Here is a 21,097-nt window from a genome sequence, read left to right on the forward strand (position 1 = left end):
ATTAAACAGAAATAAGTTTAAGCAAACGTGTAACACAAACAAATCAGAGTTACAGCGATCGAAACGTGAACAGTTATGTAACAATAGCGCCAAACCAACGAAATTCTGGGATCAATTAAAAAAGGCTAATATAAGTAGAAACGATTCGAGTGATTTGATTTCTGGTGATGATTGGTATAATTATTTCCGAAAAGTATTTGACAATGCGGAAATGGATGATGGTGACCATATCGACGCACTTCCTGAGCTAGCAAGGGAGATAAATGCCGATTATTTAAACCTAGATATTAAACATCTTTTTTTGTAAGAAAAAATGTAAAAAAACTGGAGTCCAAAAATAGAAAGAAAAAAGTATGGTTGACCAGAAATGATAAATATAAATTTTATTGAAAACTTTTGAAAATGTGTAAAACATCACTTTAACAAACACATTCATATATCAGTATTCATATATAATTATTATACGCTATAAAATTAAAGAGATTTTATTAAAATGTTTTCAATATTTCTATATCTTTTATTTTCTTGTGTGTAAATTATCATTTCTGGCCCACCATACTTGTTCAAGTGTACTATTTTTTGACTCCAGTTTTTTACATTTTTTTCTTACAAAAAAGGATGTTTTTTTCAGTGTTTCTAGTGTGTTATATTTAAAAATACTCTTAGGAGGCGTATTTATGTGGGGGCTAGGGGGCTAAATCCCCCCCCTCCCAGCTGGCTGGCTAGACACGATTTTTAATAAAAATGGGCCCCTTACAGTTTCAATCCACTCGTGTACTTCCTGTCATATGTCCCTAATTAAGCCATAAACAGCTGTAGATTTGTGTGATTAGCCCCCAGGCATGTGTACAGACGATCTAACCTTCGTCAGCTAAAGTGCACGCTTCATTGAGTGTAAGTAATAAACTGCGCTATTTGATTGGCTGACGAAGATACATTCAACTAATGAAATTCATCCATACATTTAGCTAAAGATAAATGTTTACAAATGGCTGCCGCATGAAACTTGTGAAAAACAATCTTTCAATTTGTAGCAATTAAAGAGTTTAGACGAACGCAATGAACAATCATTATTATTATTTCGGTAATTTCTTTGATGAATTTAATTGGTTTTAGCTCTTTAGAGTGATAATCCTTTTGAGTAACAAGTTATTGCCAGTGAAATTCAACTGCACCCTTAATGAATGGCAATTATTTTTTTTTGTTTTAATTTGTTGTTTTTTTTTACAAATCGGGCTAACTGCTTTGATGTTAATCCATAGTTTTTAAAAGTAAAAAAGACTCAAAAATGAAGAATTACTTTGCTACATTAAACTAAATCATTTTCTTAAAGCGTGACAACATCGAGGCAGCAACACCCGAATTAAACTACACAAGAAACCTAACGATTCCCTTTGTTGACACTTTTGTGAATGAAATGGACACCCGATTCAGTGATTTGCAGACTAAGGCAGCCATGGGATTAAAGTTTATACCTGAACAAACGTGCTCCTCTCCTGTCAGTGCTAGTGACCTTGAATGGTTCAATGATGATCTCCCTTCCCCTCAGTCCCTGCCTGGCGAGTTGCACTTTATATGGCAGGCTAGGTGGAAAGGTGTACCCAACCCACCTACTTCCCTTCAGGGCTCTGTTGCACATTGTGATTCCAAGCTGTACCCCACCATTTACACTGTTTTGTCCATATCATGTGTGTTCCCTGTCACATCATGCGAGTGTGAAAGGAGTATCAGTGCCCAAGGACTTGTTAAGACAAAACTAAGATGATCAATGGGTCAGGACAGGTTGTCCGCTGTGTGCCTGCTTTCCATTCATAGGGACATGGACATAAACATTTTAATGTTGTACCTTAGTTGACCTAGAAGGATATCCAACAAGGTTAAATAGGAGGTCCACCCATCTAACTCCGTTAAAAAAGTTATGGATACAGATAATTTCTCCCACCACTTTAGTGGTTTGAGAGACATTTGATTTACCCCTGTGTCTGTTCGTGTGTCTGTCACACTAGATGTGTGAACTCAAGTTCTTATTTGTTTCACATGCACTTTTATCATGCAAAATGCTGATTAGATAGCAGGAAATCGCATCATTTCAATGTGCCATTTAAAAAAAAAATCGATGACAGAAAGGGGACACCCCTCCTGCACCCTCCCCTGTTGAGCCCCCCCCCCCTCTGAAAATTTTCTGGATACGCCTCTGCTCTAACACTTTGCTCTACAGTGGTGTATGTTCCAGCTGGTAACAGTGGATTTATGAAGAAAATAAGAAAATGAGGACTTTGGTCGCCCAGGAAGAAAGTGGTTTTTAAGGTGAAAATATGTGATTATTTACTCTTTTTGAAAGGTTTCATTACAACTTGTTCATGTATCACTGAAGTGTATGCTATTTTAATTATGCATATTGCTCCAAACTTAATATAGAATGCTTTTATAAGGAATTATTCTTTAACATTACCCAACCCACTTCTGACCATTTTAGGAAGTGATATGTCATTAACTCGTTATACAGACGATTAACAATATAATGTAGGATAACCTCTTAGCTGTAAATAGCTAACACTTAAGCTATATGAAAGCCGATTATGTTAATGTTCACAAGTGAAACAAAAACTAAAGCATACCTTCAAATCCATGTTATGCACGAATTCTTATTATATATCCTATTGTTTGTTCCCAAAAGAATATCACCAGACAATAGTCTTGGATTTTTCAAACAGAAAGTGGGAATTCCATAATTATACACGTTCTAAAAATAGCCGCATATTGGGAAACATGTTATCTACACGTTAATACAGCGGTCGGACAGCGTTACATTCCATGCTTCATTAAAAATGAACTATTAAACAAGTTTTTTTATGAAAAAGCGCTCTTAGACACGCTTTGTATACGTATACTTTGATAACAGATGGCACTTCGATACCAGATAACAACAAAGCCACGCGCGAGAGGTAAGTTCATCCGTTTTTTTTAAAAAGTTTTTTTCATAAAGATTAGTTTTTTTAGACAAGGCGCATGGTCGAGTTTATGAATGGTGTATGCTTCCTATTGCAAAGAAAAACATCCCGGAAGAATGATAGATTTTTCCCCAAAAAATAGAAAATTCGGTCGGAATACAGCATAAACTAGATGAACAGTAAACATTTCAACAAAATAAAACTACTTATAAATATTGCAAGAAATTGGTTGATATTCCAGCATGTAGAGTAATCACTGTTCTTCAAATACGGAAATTTTGATAGTATTCAATGAAATATAAACGAAGATAGAGCATGTTTTAATAGGTGGTATTCATGAAATTGCGGATACTTTGATTCCCGATATAGGGCACTTCGGATAACAGAGACTTTCAACAAATTGGGCACTCTGATAACCGAGTTTTATCTTCTACCTGAAATGCATTTATGTATATTATATCTATTCTTACCAAACATTTTGAAGTACGAATAAATTTGCATTGTCAAGCCCGACACCTCGGGAATCTATGCATAACGTAATTACATACACATGTAAAATATAACCAATGGCGTTGTTCGTTTTCAAAAATTTTATTACTATTAGTTTATATAATTAATAGTATAAGTGCAAATTTTAAATAAGATACGAATGCTTATTTCTGAAGTAATATATTTCAAATGACGATCGAAAAAAATTGTCTTAATAATAAATTTGTTTATAAATGATAAATTGAGATTAAGAGATTTGAAAATACAACGGATCATGTGGATCAACACGACTGTGTTCAATTGAACTTATAGCAGGACTCTAGATAAGGGGAGCAAGGGGTCTTAAAGCGGCCAATACACCTCATACAATCCTTTGTCATTGGTGCTCATAAGAATTGCATCATGAAGACGATACTTATGCGTAGCCACAAAATTTAAAAGAGATTGGAAAACTCCCTTTATATTGAGCTCTACTTATAGGAAGCACTTCCCTTTACACTCCCCTTTCCCTGTTATTATCATATTCCAAAGGGATAAGAACATATTTCAGTAATTCGTTTTTAATTTACGTCAGTACATACATGTTTATTTTTTGCCTGCTTACTATAGCAGTATTCCACAGCGAATTCTGCATTTCTGATTCACTAAATCGAGTGTGTTATATCTGGTTAAAAGTGTCGAGTTATCTGGAATCGAAGTGCCATTGTCTTTGAGATGATCGGTAAAAGAAGTGTCCATGAACATTTGGCATCCGACTCTTAAAACATTTGAATTTCCTCAAATACGTTATTCAACTAAAATTTAACATGTTGTAACATTAATGGACATATTGATCTTATATTTCGATTAGTTGGCACGTTCTTGATTTATTTCCAAGTATTTTTATTTTGTTGAAATAAGTACTGATCATCGAATTCATGACGATTATCGATGAAATGTTATCTCTTTTTTTATAATCCACTGTTTTTGTACACGAGTTTCTTGCTCCGCATTACGAAGTACTATACCATTAATCGACCAAACAATGTTGCGTGTCTGAAAACCAAATGAACAGAACATAAATACAAAAAAGCTGAAAAACTCAACTCTCGCACGTGGCTTTTGTTGTTATCTGGTATCGAAGTGCCATATGTTATCAAAGTATCCGCATACCCGGCGTGTTAAATGTTTGTACTGTCATTTATGAATCTACTTAACATAAACATGCAAAATACATTAAGAGTATACAAACTGGCTGTATTATTCCATTAAAAAATATTTTGATCTTGGCTGTGTTAAAAATGATGTACTTCATCGACCATCTGTAAATATGCTGTGTTGTAATATGTGTTTACTCGATCATGGGCTTATTGTCTAATGTATGTTGAAATAAACTCTAATCAAGCAGACGCAGCTCCACGATGACATTATTGTAATAGAATAGTTCAATATATTTTTAATTATATATGAGGTTTACCTAAGATAAAATCAAAGAATATATGTACATGTAAAATAAATCATTGGTGTTGTGTTTATCTAACAACTTTAAGTGGAGCAGTAAATGAAAATGACAGCTAACGGCCTCAGCGACTCGTTTTAAGCGGGTGCAAAACTCAAGCATTAGTAAAAAGTATCTCAACATTTTTTGTTGTTTACTTTTCACATTAAACACTTATAAAGACAAAAAAAGCATCCCGCATATTGTATCATTTGTCCTGTGCAAGGGCACCGAACTCTGCAAAGAATATCGACAACACAAAAAATAACGTATTTAAAAAAAGAACATATATTAAGTGCCCATGTTGATATGCAGAAATCTGAGAGACTAGTTTGCGAAATAACGTATCCAAAATTTGTGAAAATTGCGAAGTGATACGTATGCAAAGAATATTGGGACATACGAAAAAAACACATTTCACTTTTGCTTAGTAAAATGAAACATCACTAGCAAGTTTCATGTTGATATGAAGATAACTGAATGATAGGTTTACGAAACAATTACACGTATACACTCAATTTTGAACATAACTCTGCCAAATATATCGAGGCATACACGCTTAAACCGTCTTTTAACATCTATCCAGTATAATCATCATATATGTTAAGTACCGCGCTGATACGCAGAAAACTGAGAGAAAAGTACACACATGTAAAGTGAAGTAAATTATCCACAATTTGCCTCAGTTGCAGGGCGGTAAAATCTGCACAAAATATCGCGACATACACACACACGATTTTCTTTCATGTTCTTTTTAGTATAAATAACTATAAAATGAAATCAATAAAGTGTCAGGTTGACAAGCAGAAAATTAAAAGACTAAATTTCGTCACATTTCAAAGTATCAGAGTATCAAAATTTGACTTCATTCAAGGGCACACAAATCTGCAACAAATATCGCGACATAAAGGCATAAACATATCTAACGTCTGGTATTTTAACTACAAATGAACAACTAATCTGTAAATTTGTATGTGGTAACGAAAACAAACAACAACAGAGAGACATGTTCGCGACACTGAGTGCACATGTCCTTCGACAGTAAGTATAAAAAATACCCCCCCCCCCCCCAACGTCACACGATTGTTTTATAGCTGGTTTAAACCCGTCGTTAATCATTTTAATGAATGTAAAAGCAGTAAGTAGTTAGGTGAATACAAAGCCAGAGTTATCTAGCCCGATCTAATATTTGAACCGGTGTATAGGAAACTGCGCCTAATGCATATGCGCATAGATTTGTAAACACCTTCTCAGCCCATAGCAACTTTTGCCGATTTTCATATACATTACCAATAGAAACTTAAATCGAATTTCACACAAATTTGTGTTAAAGCTGGTAAAAGCTCTTCATAAATCATGTAAAGCGTGGTCAAATATTTATCTGGCCAAATTATATGGGCAGTGTTTGTGAAAAGGGAGTTTTAAAAATGAATGTGCGTAAAGTGTCGTGCGCAGTCAGCACAGGCTAATCTGGCATGACACTTTCCGCTTTTATGACATTTTTCGTTGAAATGAAGTCTCTTCTCAGCAAAAAAATCCAATTAAGGCGGAAAGTGTCGTCCCTGATTAGCCTGTGCGGACTGCACAGACTAATCTGGGACGACATTTTACGCACATGCATTATGCTCAGTTTTCTCAGAACGCGACTTTTATAACTAAGCCGGAACTCCTTGAAAACCGGGCTTAATGCATGTGTGTATGTATCTTACCGCCAATACTTGATTCTGGTTTAGAAGAAACTACCTTTACATTTAAAAATCCATAACTCGTATATCTAGTTTAATTTTGAATCTCATAAAGCTGAGAAACACGCAGTAAACTGATTAGTTAGCGCTAAAAGGAACACATGCTAAATGATGTAAAGATAATCTTCATAAGTTGGCTTACTACCAGGGCACATATTTCTGTATACAATATCGCTAATTTACGCAGATAGTGACTGCACTTCTACATAAGATACATGGAAATAAAAAAAAATGTCTGGTTTCTTGCTGATGCGATACAAACTTAGAGACTAGTATGTGACAACAATTACGCACGTTTATTGACGTATTCAGATTATGCCTACATTCAAGCCTATACACATATGTAAAACATATCGCGACATACGCCAAAAGCGTGTTGGACATTTCTGCACAGTATACACACATATTTTAAAGTTTCCTTTTGATACGCAGAATACTTAACGACTAGTTTGCGTAACAAAGTACAAATGCACACCTATGTATAAAACAATAGCCATTTTTAAAGGGCACGTATATTTGGATCGAATATCGAGGCATACCCGACACTGTGTAAATAATCATATTAAGTATCCAAAATAACCGTAAAATAAAGGGCACTTGACTCTGCAATAAATAAAAAACACTCATTAAAATAACAAACCATGAAAACTGCTGAAAAAAAAACCTTATATAGGCATACAAAGAACATACAATGAACCGTGGTAATTGTAAACAACGAGGCACTTGCGTATTTAGTCTTCAATAACTTTTTAAATATTTATTTGAATCAACAGGATTTATACCGAGGTTAAATTGATATCCGTAGATCATCCTGTGCGTAAGAATAATATCGAATAAGAGTTGTAAAACATTTCGAAAATTCCGACGAAAAAAATCAGAAATCATCCGTTAACCGCCATTTTTAACAACAGTTACTAATTGTCTCACTTACGTCACGCCAGTTACTTGCGTACGATCCAACCCCTGTGTAACATATAGACTTACACAGTCTTACAATCTTACAAAGATATTCTTTAAAACCACACGATCTTACCTCCTGTCAATTAGTTAAGACTGGTAAATAACCATAGTTTACATTAATTGCTCTCATTTCAATACTATTTTGCTTGACAAACTAAATGGACATGTTTGAGTTTAGTGAAGCTTAGGTTAGAAAATTGCGTAAGACAAAGCAATTTACATTCCAGTAGGAATTCGGTTTTTCATTACCTTAGTTCTTTTAAAAATGTCTGGTAAGGGATGCAGCACAATTACCGCCACGTCATGCTGTAATATCTCAAAGGACTTTATGTAATTATGTGTTATCATGAGCTAGGAAAACTGCAGTGGGCAGGACAAGTCGTCTAGAAACTGAAGCAGCGATAGTTATTTATTGTCATTATAAGATGAACGCAGGCAACTAAACCTATAATCAATGAATTCTTAATGGAGACCACTTACAGGCAGAATGAAAGGCTTCAATTTTTCACTGACTCGAAAAGAATACCGGTATAATTCATGAACATAACTTAGTAAATAACTGTAAAATAGTCCAACTTCAGAAATATAAGATACACACGAACAAATCGGTATTGTTTATCTGTATGTTTGCTCGTTTGGATTCTTTGCAGTTTTCAACAGTATCTCAAATTTACTTACAACATGGTGATAGTTAAACTAGTCACATTTCTTTTAGTACATGACATATCGAATACATATATACATGTTGTTTGTAAAGGTGTCCTGAGTCTCCATATCTTCTTGTCGCTTTTATTACATTAACCGACAAGAAAGAATGGGATTGTGTGTGTTCTATTGATAACAATATTAAGCACTAAATCATACACGTACAGTTTTCATCTTACGAATGCCTTTCTGTGTGACGAGCAATTGGACTAGACAAATACTTGCTTTTATATAATACGCATCTCAATTTATTATCCGTTTTAATTATGTTGCGTAATTTTAATGTAAATGTATTGATGATTTGTTTCATATTTCTTGTTTGAAAGATTCGATTAATTATTGTTCAGGGCATGTTTTTTTTCAAATTAACAAACACATTAGAACCAATGAGAACAAGTTTATTTGAATAGACACATCGCATGCCTGACATGATCAAGTGGTAAACCTCCTACTGAACAATATGGAACTGTTCTATGGTGAAATTATTGAACAGCGTAGCTAAAATAAGATAGATGGATAATGGACCAGTCGCCAAATGCGAGATCGCTCCGCCCACTAAGTTGTGTTTTCATAAAATGCTTTATCAATTACTCCGACAGTCTTTGTTTGTCGGACCATGTGGCCGCAATAAACGAAATCTGATTGATTATTTCGTGAGTTTGATTGACAGCTGGCGACTGGTCAATTCAAACACCAATGAACACATATGGGTCTTTGAGTCCAACATAAATAAATAAATACAAATATATAATATAATTCAACATGTGTTTGGTCATAAAGTCTGACTGATATCCAATAGATTAAAACGTCATCAAAGTTGATTTTGAAACGACTGAATAAATAAACATGATGTTCAGAAGTAAGCCATTGTTTGAGCATGTTGTTTCATCCTCATTAAAAATGTGCTTTATGCGGTTAGAACCGGATATTATAGTTTTTAAAAACATTGTGTAAAAAACATGACAGTTAGAGTTAAAGATATTTAAAGAAGCTATGACATTTATAACAGTTTAAGAACGTTAAAATGAAAAGGTCATTTTAATGTTGCTTCAAAAAATTCACACATTAGTTCAATCCGTACCAATAAAATCACATAGTTGTACTGTGCAGTCTAATGGAACGTTCAGCTTTAACACACGTATTTTCTACAATTTCAGTTTGCTTGTATTTTCATATAGTTTCTCGAAAACGAGAAATGCTTTTAGATGATTCGTTTAAGGTCTTCTGAATCCATTTGAACTTTTAAATAATTAAATAGCACGTTTTTCTTTCTATTCATACATTGAAATTTTTACATAACACTATTATAAAGGTATGGTCAATAGCAGTCTACACCATACCAGACGGGTTGATTAGAAACCCATACTTGTTTTCAGTACAATACATCAGGGACAATAACGCTACTTCAGCAGCGATGAATATGCAACGTGCTCTGATATTTTGGAATACAAAACAAAGACAATTGAAATAAAACTAAAACGACGATTGTATTAAATAAGCTGTATATAGATGATACCCGGTGCAAAGAATGTCAAAGGCAAACAAAGATATAAGTATACCATGAGACGTCTTAAACCACGGATGATATTACTTTGAGTACAGTTAAGTTAAATGCATATTTGTACAGTGTATTTGTTGGTGGTGCGTTTTTGTTTCGTCTGTTAATTAAACTATGATTAAATGACTATGATATAAACTATGATATACACAACGATGTGTCTAATATTCTATATAGTTTAGGGTAAACAAGTCATCGATACATACAAAACGAACAAAACAACAAGTAACGTCTCTTTCAAACGTGTGGTCGGTATATTTCACGGGTAATATATCCGTGTGTAAAAGGTGTGAAAGGTGTTATATACAACGTAATTTAATTGATTATTCAATTAAAGATGATTGGTACGTTAATTAATCGGCTTTACTTGTCATTCAAAATAAAATAAGGGCGAAACAACCCACTTGTAAGGCCAAAACGACCCAGGGCGAAACGACTCAAGGTAACCTAGGGCAAACAGGTACTAGGGCGAAACGACTTGAGACCACGCCTGACAATCCGTTTCTGGAAACATTTGTTTTAACAGCAATTTCATACCAGTTTAGAGTAAATTTATTGATTTTAAGATTAAATTATGATGTTTTTTAACTGTTTTTTTGTTTAAATATTTTCTTTACAATACTGTGTGAGAGTGTTGTAATTGAGCATAGTTCAGTGTTTTGTTGTTTATTTTCAATGTCCATTGACACAATTAATTTACCGGGTTCTTCTTCGAATACAGCACTCCTTTTAGATGAAAGATTGCCCCAAAACATGAATTGATTTATTTAGCAAGTGCCTTATTCGTCTGCTTGCTTTAAATTTCTGATTTCATTTCCAGTCGGTTAATATTAAGGCATTTTACTGTTAATGATTTAATCATGTGAAATTAAATTGCTTGGATGATTTTTTTAAATTAATATTTACAATGAATGTCTTCTTAAATGTTGTTATTGATATATACAGTGTAACCTTAAATAGAGAATCACTATTGTACTGTCTTTTTCATTGAAGAATTTGTTACATTTTACATTTATATTGCAAATCTGGGGGAAGTTTTATTTATTTCAATTCTATCTGAGCCTTTAATTGTATTGTAAACATTGTAACAAAAGAAGTAATTGCTTTTTATGATTACATTTTTCATTCAGCAATATGGTTCAAATCATGTCTGCACAATAAAATTAACAGGTGTCTATATTTTAATGTAACATGTGACTGGACACTCAAGAAACACAAAAACAAAGAAAAGATACAACTCATTCAAAATTACAATATTTTTTTTAATCAATACAGTACTTGTAATGAAGAGTTATTTTCATTTTGTTGCATCAAATAATTTGTTTACTATGTCATTGAAACTAATCAACAGGTCTTAACTTTCTTTTACACCCTGTCTCAATCTTAACAGGGTTCAGTTTTTGAGTACATAACTTGTCGGCACCAAATTCAATCAATGTCAAAAACAAAGAATTAAAAATAATGAAAGTTGGCAAGCCAGTATAAAACATTATTTTATCGTCTGATGCATAAATGCCTTTGATGGTTATTTCTGGTCTTTCGGTATTTGTGGAGATTTCATGATTTCAGGAGTTGCCTGTACACTGACACTTCCAGAGCTGCCATCACCGACACTGGTGTCATAAGCATGTTAATGTTAAGGTATACGTATATTTATCTTTAATAAATACAAAAAATGCCAAACTCTTAAAAATACATAGCCTGACATTTAAGGAGACAATAAATATTGATATCATTACCGATGAAATGATTCAATCTGATCCCAGGAATGACTATCTAGAGAGTGAACTTGAATAATCATCAGGACTGATCAGCACTTTCAAAAACCTAAACAAATGTAATAGTAAGATATAAATGCATGTTTCTGTACATTTAATATACATACATAGAGAAACAGTTATACTGACTAAATGCAGATAACAATACAGTTTAAATACACTGGAGGTACTTCATACTCAAATTCAAATAACCAAGTGTATATTAAGCCAAAGGGATACGCTGGAAATAAGGGTTTGATGTTGTGAAATGGTATTTAATAATATTGCTACATACACGTATAAATATGTATGATCTGAGTGTCTTCACAAAACATACACTTAACTGTTGTTTTCTTGCATTAATTTTCTTTTGCAAAGTTTTAGTTAAAAAGCGTGGTCTATAATTAATTTTGATTGCATACATTATACATTTTATAATCTTCAAATACTGTGAAAAGCATGAGATGCATACATTATTGAAAACGCGTTGAAAGGCTGAAAAAGCAATTTATCACCTTTATTAGAGATTTACATGTCTTAACTTTCTTGGTAGAAAGGATCTTGTGCACAAGGTATTTTGTTGGCACCTTGTTCCTGTTCATTGAGCTCGACCAATTCCATCCACAAATGATCAGAGCATACCCTGGTGTATCTGCAACATCACTATACACACAGGGTTTAACTTAATACCGAAAAACAAACGCCAGAACACCATACATTTGTCATAGTGATAAATGAAGAATGGCAGATAATTTAATATACACAGTGGGGTAGGGTGTTTGTGTTTAATCCACTGTAATTGTACCAATATAAAGAAGTTAAACTCCAGCTGCAAGCAATATAGGTTGAATAATAGCTCTTTGTTGTATTAATAAGAAAAAGTTTTCATTATAAATGCCATTTACGTTTATTAGAATACAATTTCAGGCATTCACGGGATAGAGGATCTGATTGTTGGTGTTTACATTGCTGTGGCCCAGTAACATAAATATTCAATGACAATCTGCTCAAATTAATCATTCAAATTTAAGATTTGCAAAAATGGTGTAAAATTTCAACAAATTTGGCCATATTCAGGTAAGGCACCCGTAATGGGCACCTTTCCAAATATAATCTTATGTATTATTTTCTTAATCAGCATCATTTCACTGAAATACATGCAAAATGTTAGGTAGGCTTTCCATACTTTCTAATCAAAGCGCTGTAGGCGCTGAAGGCCTGGGGCTAGGTTAAGTGTAACGTAATATGCATTTAGGATGTTTTGTCCGAATTTCTGCCTTTGTCCGAATTTATACGGATTGACCCTAGCGGTTGAGTGCAAAAGCTCAGAGACTGCAAGGAAAGACAATAGTTGTGTATATACTACAGTGTACATAGACGGTAGAGGACAACACGATACTGGTTGTGGGAACGATAACCTTTTTTTTCAACTCTACAGATCTTGTTGAGGTTCGTCTACATAGGCGTTGAAGATATACAACAACAACGTGGCCGCAAAAAACTGTTATTTTGGCGTCAAATAAATACCTTTCAATAGCCTAAAATAGTTTTCTATTACATAATTAACAGATCAGGAAAACACTCATACTTCCTTTGTAATGTGTATACAAAAGAAAAACCACTTAAGCCCAAGTCTCACTTTTGCCGGTAGAGCCCCGGTCCATCCCGGTTTACTTACGCCGGTCAACTGGCGAGGACCAGGATGATTCGTAGATTTTTTTTAACGCAGTCACACTATTTCCCGGTGTAGCCCCGGTTGAAGCCGGTCAACAGCCCGGCAGAGTCTCGGTCAACCCGGACTGGCTACGGTTTATCCCGGTCAAGCCCAGGCAGAGCCCCGGTTGTCGCCGGTAGTGCCCCGGTGAAAGCCGGCAGCGTCCCGGCATAGCCCCGGTTGTCGCCGGTAGTGCCCCGGTTGAGCCCCGGTGAAAGCCGGCAGCGTCCCGGCAGAGCCCCGGTATACCGTAACGACGCCGGCACTCACCGTGTCTATACCGGCATCAGACCCCGGCAGAGCTACGGCAACACCCCGGTTGCACCCCGGTCGTCGCCGGTAATGCCCCGGCGGAGACCCGGTGAATGACAGTGGCTTCCGGCAGAGCGTCGGTTTTCTTATGTACCGTAGCTATATCGGGACTCTAACGGCATGCACCGGGACGTTGCCGTAGCTCTGCCGGGGTCTGTATGGGCCCCGGTGAAGCTACGGTGCCGTCCCGGTTGTTTCCGGTGCCGCGCTGGTCGTTTCCGGTCTTTCCCGCTTACTCCCGGTTCATCCCGGAGGTATTACACATTTTAATACTTTCCCGGTGGAGCCCCGATTTTTCCCGGTCGTCCCCGATGGAAACCCGGTTCATCCCGGTAGAGCCCGGATCACGCACCGGGGCTACGCCGGCATCATAGTGAGGCAGGGCCTTTTCACTGCTAAAGAACGGTGTACAGATTGTGTACGTTGTCTCACGTATAACTTTTCGCGCTCGATTTGCGCGCTCTATCTGTGCAGTGAAATATCATATCCGGTAACTTCGTATATTTCCGAGAATGATCATGAATATTTGTTCTTGTTTTTTTCATTTTCTTTTTTTCTTGAATGTCTCGTTAACGCAAAAAAATAACACTATCTTAAAATATGTGTATAAATACTAAATGTAATGTCTTAAGGTATGAGCACTCTAATGGGACATGTTGGTTTTCTCTTCTTTCTTCGCATATTTCTTAGTATTGTGGTATTCTGCATTGATCATTTAAGTTTAAATACAATTCCCCGAACAATAATTTTTTTTCTGACATTTTCAATTTTGACCCCCCCCCGAAATTTTTCTCCATTTTTTCTGAACCATTTATTTACAAAATTTACTCTCATTCATCCAAATATTGAACACACAATACTTTTTAGTATGTATTAAAAGATAAATGCATAATATATACAAATATGATAGTTTATAACATGTGAGAAAAGGAATAAAGACAAAATTAACAAACAAGTGATGTCATCCTTCGAAAACGAGAAAAATTGCAATCTCTAGTCACGAGTCTTTTTTGAATAAATTGTCAAAACAAAATGGCAAAAGGAAATTACAATCTTCGAACACAGATATCATCTACAATGTATGCCTGAATGAAAAATAAAGAAAAAAAATGGGGGTCACCAGTGACAACGAAAAGTTCCTTCTTTACAATCAAGGTTACCCCCCTTTTCCAGAAACGCCATACTGAATTTGTGATTTTTATATGTGAGCATAAAGATGAGCTAAATGTTAATTTGTTTGTATAAATATATATAAAAAAGAGGAAAAGCCTATAATAAACTCATAAACATATAAACACACATACATCTATTATATCATGTGTGACATTACTAAGTGCAGTAAGATATGCTAACCTAGTTTGAAATTGCACGTGAAATGCGTTCTTCTATAAATAAGACTTGATAATTTTACAGGGAAAAAAGAACATTAATAATTAATTCACAAGGCACATTTAATCATTCAATCAAACACGTTTAAAGGAAAATAGGTTTATCAATTTATCAATGACTAGTGATACAAGTGATAACATGACACTTATTATGACAAACAAAACAAGGGCTGTTTGTAAAACATGCATGCCCCCCATATGGGCTGTCAGTTGTAGTGGCAGCCATTGTGTGAATACGTTTTTTGTCACTGTGACCTTGACCTTTGACCTAGTGACATGAAAATCAATAAGGGTCATCTGCCAGTCATGATCAATGTTCCTATGAAGTTTCATGATCCTTGGCGTAAGCATTCTTGAGTTATCATCCGGAAAACATTTTACTGTTTCGAGTCACTGTGACCTTGACCTTTGACCTAGTGACCTGAAAATCAATAGGGGTCATCTGCTAGTCATGATCAATGTACCTATGAAGTTTCATGATCCTAGGCGTAAGCATTCTTGAGTTATCATCCGAAAACCATTTTACTATTTCGAGTCACTGTGACCTTGACCTTTGACCTAGTGACATTAAAATCAATAGGGATCATCTACATGTCATGATCAATGTACCTATGCAGTTTTATGATCCTAGGCCTAAGCATTCTTGAGTTATCATCCGGAAATCATTTTACTATTTCGAGTCACTGTGACCTTGACCTTTGACCTAGTGACCTGAAATTTACACCGGGGTCATCTGCCAGTCATGATCAATATACCATGTTTCATGATTCTAGGCCTAAGCGTTCTTGAGTTATCATCCGGAAACCATCTGGTGGACGGACCGACAGGCCGACGGACCGACCGACATATGCAAAACAATATATGGGGGGGTGGGGCATAACAAATACATGATTGTCATGGTAGTTCTTTGAAGAACTTCGACAGGTTGGAATAAGTGTCTCCAAAAGACGCTTGGCATTGGTGACTCTCGGCTGACAGAGTTATTCATTATGAAAATGTTCTTGAGACCATTGCGTTTAAAGATCATTTTAAGATGCATAAGGTTGAGTCCAGAACCAGCTTTAATATTAATGTTGTTGCAGCATTGAACACATGACTGTAAACAAGAACACTCAGTGACTGCAAGTTTCTAGCTTTTTTCTGGGTTGAATTTGAGTCCATAATCTGTCTGGTTTCATTTTCCTCCTGCACAGGTAATTAGCATATCACTGTGAAAAGATAACATAATTGTTCTTTTGAAGTTGATATTTGACTAGTAGTTATATTCAGGCAGTTTCAAAAGAACTTCAATAAGTTTCAGTCGAAAAAAAATTTATGCATAATTGCAAATTGTGTATGAATAATTTTAACCATTTTTATTTATTAAAATAAAAATATTTGGTCTTTTCTTATTTATTTGGCTTCAATAAGCCTTCTCACAGTTGTTTCTATAAATTGACAACATTTTCTTCATGTTATTTAACAAAACAATCATATACAGATGTCAAATACACAAGCACTAGGAGTAAGAACTGACATTAGTGTTTCATGAGAAGTGTGACATAATCCATTATGATATGCGTCATCGTTTTTATTTATTCAGACATTCACGACATAGCATGTCATTACTAGTACTTAAAATGATACACCCTTTTAAACTGGTTTAATAAGTAAGTGTAAACACCACATATATACATTCTTCATCCAAATGTTAATACCAAATACATGTTTTATCCCTACTGGATATGAAACTGACTATTAACGTTACATTTTATTTATTACTTAAACATTGGTTCTACATTAACAATCACATAAATCAGTGAAATACCTACTTCGTTTCCATCTTATAAGCCTGTCTGATCTAAAGGAGATAGTTGAAACTTGATGAATGGTCTTTCCCGCATGTTTTTCCATTTTCTCTAAGTTCAATTGATCATTAGAACATACAGTGTTGATAAAAAGTAATTAACTGTTCCTGGACCACCAATGTTGATGATTATTGCTAAAAAGAGAATAAATATGCAGCATTTTAATTTGGATAACCATAATTAAGGTGATCACACAAGTAGCAGTCATTGGCATATCATTTTCAGAATAGTAATTTTAGTATTTGGGACATAATATACTTTTTTGTTGTTTGTTTGAGGAAAACATCATTACTTGGTCATAAAATTCAAATATGCTGGCTTTGATTTCCATGCATTTACAACACAACTTTTTCCTTACATGGCATATTTTCTTTTTGAAAATGAAAGCAAATATGAGCCTATTATGTGGTAAAAATCACTATCAGGGTGCACTTTTCCTACAAAATCTACTTTACTCCAATTATGAATAATGAAAATGTTATACTTGAACAAAAAATTGCATAATCCATGTACCTTCTAGTTCCTAGCTTTGTGTTGATAGCAAAACAAGGCATTCATTTCTTGAAAAGACTCTTCTTTACGTACTTCTTCTTGAATGCTATGAGCTTTTATAAGTACATACGTACAGCTCAGACCCGGATGGTCAATAGCTGGGAGTTGGATTATGGCAACTATCTTCTTAACGTGATTGGTTTTGCCGTACGATAACCCGTTCACATGGCTACAGTCATCACACAAGCATAAATCCACTTTATCCCCTTTAACTGCTCACCAACAATATGAAATTTTGTAAGTGACACGAGTTCTAAACGTTATTCTTGACAGTGGGCAAAATTTTCAAGCGTTTGACATTCGTATTTCCAGGAATCGTTTTCTTTATAAATATCAACACTGCCATGCATTAGTTGACGTTTATCATTCCAACTCCAGTCACTTTAATACGAACAATAATAAGACTTTTATTAATCTGTCTCTTTCAATATAGCATATTGCTTTTTCTTTAAACGGCCCACTCTGTCAGGTACAATGTCGGCCATATTTGTTGTTATTTTATTTAGCTTGCGTATCCTACATTTAGTATTTCATAGCGTATTTATAGAATATTCGTAGTTTTCCGCACGTTCCCGTATAACGTTCTGAGTGACGGATATGTACGAAATAAGGCGATATTGAACGAAGTTAATTAGAGTGCTAATACCTTTACAAAATGTATCAGAAAAAAATTATTCTTACTGTCTCCGTAGAAACTCGTATCTTTTCGGCCTAGACCGTCAAGTGAGGAACTTATTCTCGCATGAATATGCAAACAATAATAAAAACTATGTCGTAGCCAATGCTTAGAGATTTTGCTTCAATAATATTTTTTACACGTTTTACGACACTGTCATGTCATATAGTGATGTTTTGTATTTACAAGGTTGGTAATTGAGATCTGCGAAGAACTTCTTTCGAAGAACTTCTTTGATTGCGCCAAGTGGTAAATCGGACTTTTAGAAATTCATTCATTCGTGGGTTTTGGCAGCCAGCCAAATTTGACTGTCTCAGAAATTTGTATCATTACTATGGCCTTAGGGCTTCGCCCCAGGCCAAAAACATATCCTGATTTTTTTCAAAACCACCACACACTCAGCTTTTGTCCAGTTTATTTGCACCCCTGGGATATATGAAAGTTCCATAATTCATCCAGATTTCCAAATATGGGCAGGCAGTTGGTGTGTTCAGATGCAGTCAAGGTGTTTAAAGTTTAAACAAGATAAAACAAGTATTCTTTTACACATTTTTTTTATAACTTGTGTTGTTGTATCTGTAAAAGAGCGCAATGAAATGTGAGCGGTTTCAGCCAAGTAGAAATTGGGCTGGTTAAAAACAGAGTGTCATAACATTCAAAATAGTATCATTTAAGTAATATTTTGAAAATAGTTTGTATAGACACTATGTACAGCAAAAATACCAAGAAAGTGACAGATTTACCGTTTACTATTTGAAATAAAAATTCAACATGCATGATTCGTATTTTCAGCAGTAAATCACCATATTAAGCCAAAACGTTGTTTAAATTTTAAAAATTGAAGAATGTGCATAAAAATTGTAACATATTTAGCAATAAGCATAGCTAATATGCTATATAAAATTAAATTACGTTAGAAAAGAAATAAAAGTATGCGTTGTTGATTCGAACCTGCGAGGGAAGATCCCAAAAGATTTATAGTCTATTGCGTTAACCACGTGGCCACAACCGCACATTAGTACCTGCTTAAATTAAATATCCATAAGTAAACAGGTAAAAAGGCTCTTTAATCTTCAAAGAAATCGCGGGAAATCATTACAGATGCGCTACCTTAAATCGAATTTTATTAGTTTATAAACCGATTAATACTAAACAAAATGTTTATAATAATTCTGCTTGACATGTACATGGTTTACTACTCCTACAAATACGAGATTTATGTGCATAGACAGATAAGATGTCGATATACTAATGATACACCTTAACGGTTAGCTTCCAATGTCACATGCGAACAGCTCTAAACCATGCGGTTCTCGTATAACGAGTACATGGCAATTTGTGCAGCGTTACAGGCTTGCCATATCTGCCAACTTTACCGCCTAAATTTTGACATTCAGGCATACATCAATTGAATATCCCATTGTTTAATTCTTTCGCCTGTTACTTTTAACAGACCGGAAGTGAGAGGTACCTATCCGAATGGGAGACAACTATTATTTTTTATTTTCAAAAATCCGGAATTGCTAAAAAGAAACAGACATAGTTTAATCAGTTCACCTTTTCAATAAGCGCTGCAGTGGACTTTGTATCAATCAAAGGTACTCGATAGGAAAATAGTTCACCACCAGTGTAAAAGAAGTCGTGAGGTGCCTATTGCCCATACAAATTGCACCTTAGCATTTTTCCAGGGTATAATACTTGTGCATACAATTAGTTGAATTTAAAGACAAACATACTCGATAACTTTATCCATGAAAGTATGAAATCTTATATGATAAAACAAGAAAAGACAGTATTTTTAAATACATTTTTAAAAAGGTACTTGTCGAATAATAGCTTATACAGTCAAAGTTATCATTAAACATGGCTTGCTATTTAAAGCTAAAAACCTGTAATTTACAACAGAAATGTACTGATATACATCTCTAAGTATGACATTGCACTTTACAAAATCGTCGATATATCATTTTGATATTAATACACCACCTGTATTGCATTCTTAGTGCCATTTATTAAGATATATTCTACCGTGCTAGTACATTTGTTAAAGGGACTTGTTCACATATGTTCGCATTACAAATTATAATTTAATTTAATATCAAAACTTCAGTATTTTTACAAGTATAATATAATAAAAATGACAAGGAAAATATATAAAAAATAAACAAACATAAACGCTAAACCAATATACCTCTCATTCTTTTGAATTTGAACACCAGTTAATAAGGTAAATGTAGTTAAAACACACGTTTGCAAAATGATCGTTGAAATGCGTTACAGGGACTTTTTTGGATTTCAATAAACATACATTTACTTTTAACGGATTTTCTAAGGCAGGAGTGTATTTCATCTTACTTGAATACATTGCACATATTCTTGTAAGAATCTTTGAAAACATGTTTCAAGATTGTGATTTTTCAGAACTGCGAAAAAGTTCCTATGAATAAATTTCTACAAAAAAAGAATTAATTTGCTTCAAAGTCTTGATATATTATTTATTAGGCAATGAATTATTAAATAAATAAATTAATAAAACATAAATAAATACATAATATTTTTTATAATAGTTATCATTATATTGGAGAGACAGTGACAGAGAGAAAGACAGAGATCGTAGAAAATCATATTACTACGAATGGCTCGCCGCGTGGGAAAATAAATATATTTTCTATTTTAACTGGAAAATTTCGCTGGAATAATGACGCCATAGCGTCAGAAAATATTGAATTAATCAATATATATATTTATATATATATTAAAACTATTGTTTTGACGAAATGACGTCATTATTTCAGCGAAATTCTCCAATATATATATATATATATATATATATATATATATATATATATATATATATATATATATATATATATATATATATATATATATATATATATATATATATATATATATATATACATATATATATGCAGTAAAATAAGGCCTATCTTAGCATACTGCAGAAT

General features: G+C 34.2%; 1 protein-coding gene across 9 annotated transcripts in view; it reads right to left on the reverse strand.

The window, feature by feature from the left end:
• The window catches only part of LOC127877467 (uncharacterized), a 192,362-nt gene extending 189,633 nt beyond the window's left edge, over nt 1-2,729 (reverse strand). For 7 of the 9 annotated variants that reach the window (XM_052423385.1, XM_052423380.1, XM_052423384.1 and 4 more), the window contains exon 1: nt 2,619-2,729. In XM_052423385.1, coding sequence (XP_052279345.1) covers nt 2,619-2,630 — 12 coding nt within the window. In that variant the 5' untranslated portion in view covers nt 2,631-2,729. The remainder of the gene's footprint in view (nt 1-2,618) is intronic. The other 2 variants (XM_052423376.1, XM_052423381.1) reach the window with 2 other exon arrangements.
• Between the last annotated feature and the right edge of the window lie 18,368 nt (nt 2,730-21,097).

The sequence above is a fragment of the Dreissena polymorpha genome, chromosome 4, assembly GCF_020536995.1.
Source record: "Dreissena polymorpha isolate Duluth1 chromosome 4, UMN_Dpol_1.0, whole genome shotgun sequence".
NCBI classification, from domain to species: Eukaryota; Metazoa; Mollusca; class Bivalvia; order Myida; family Dreissenidae; genus Dreissena; species Dreissena polymorpha.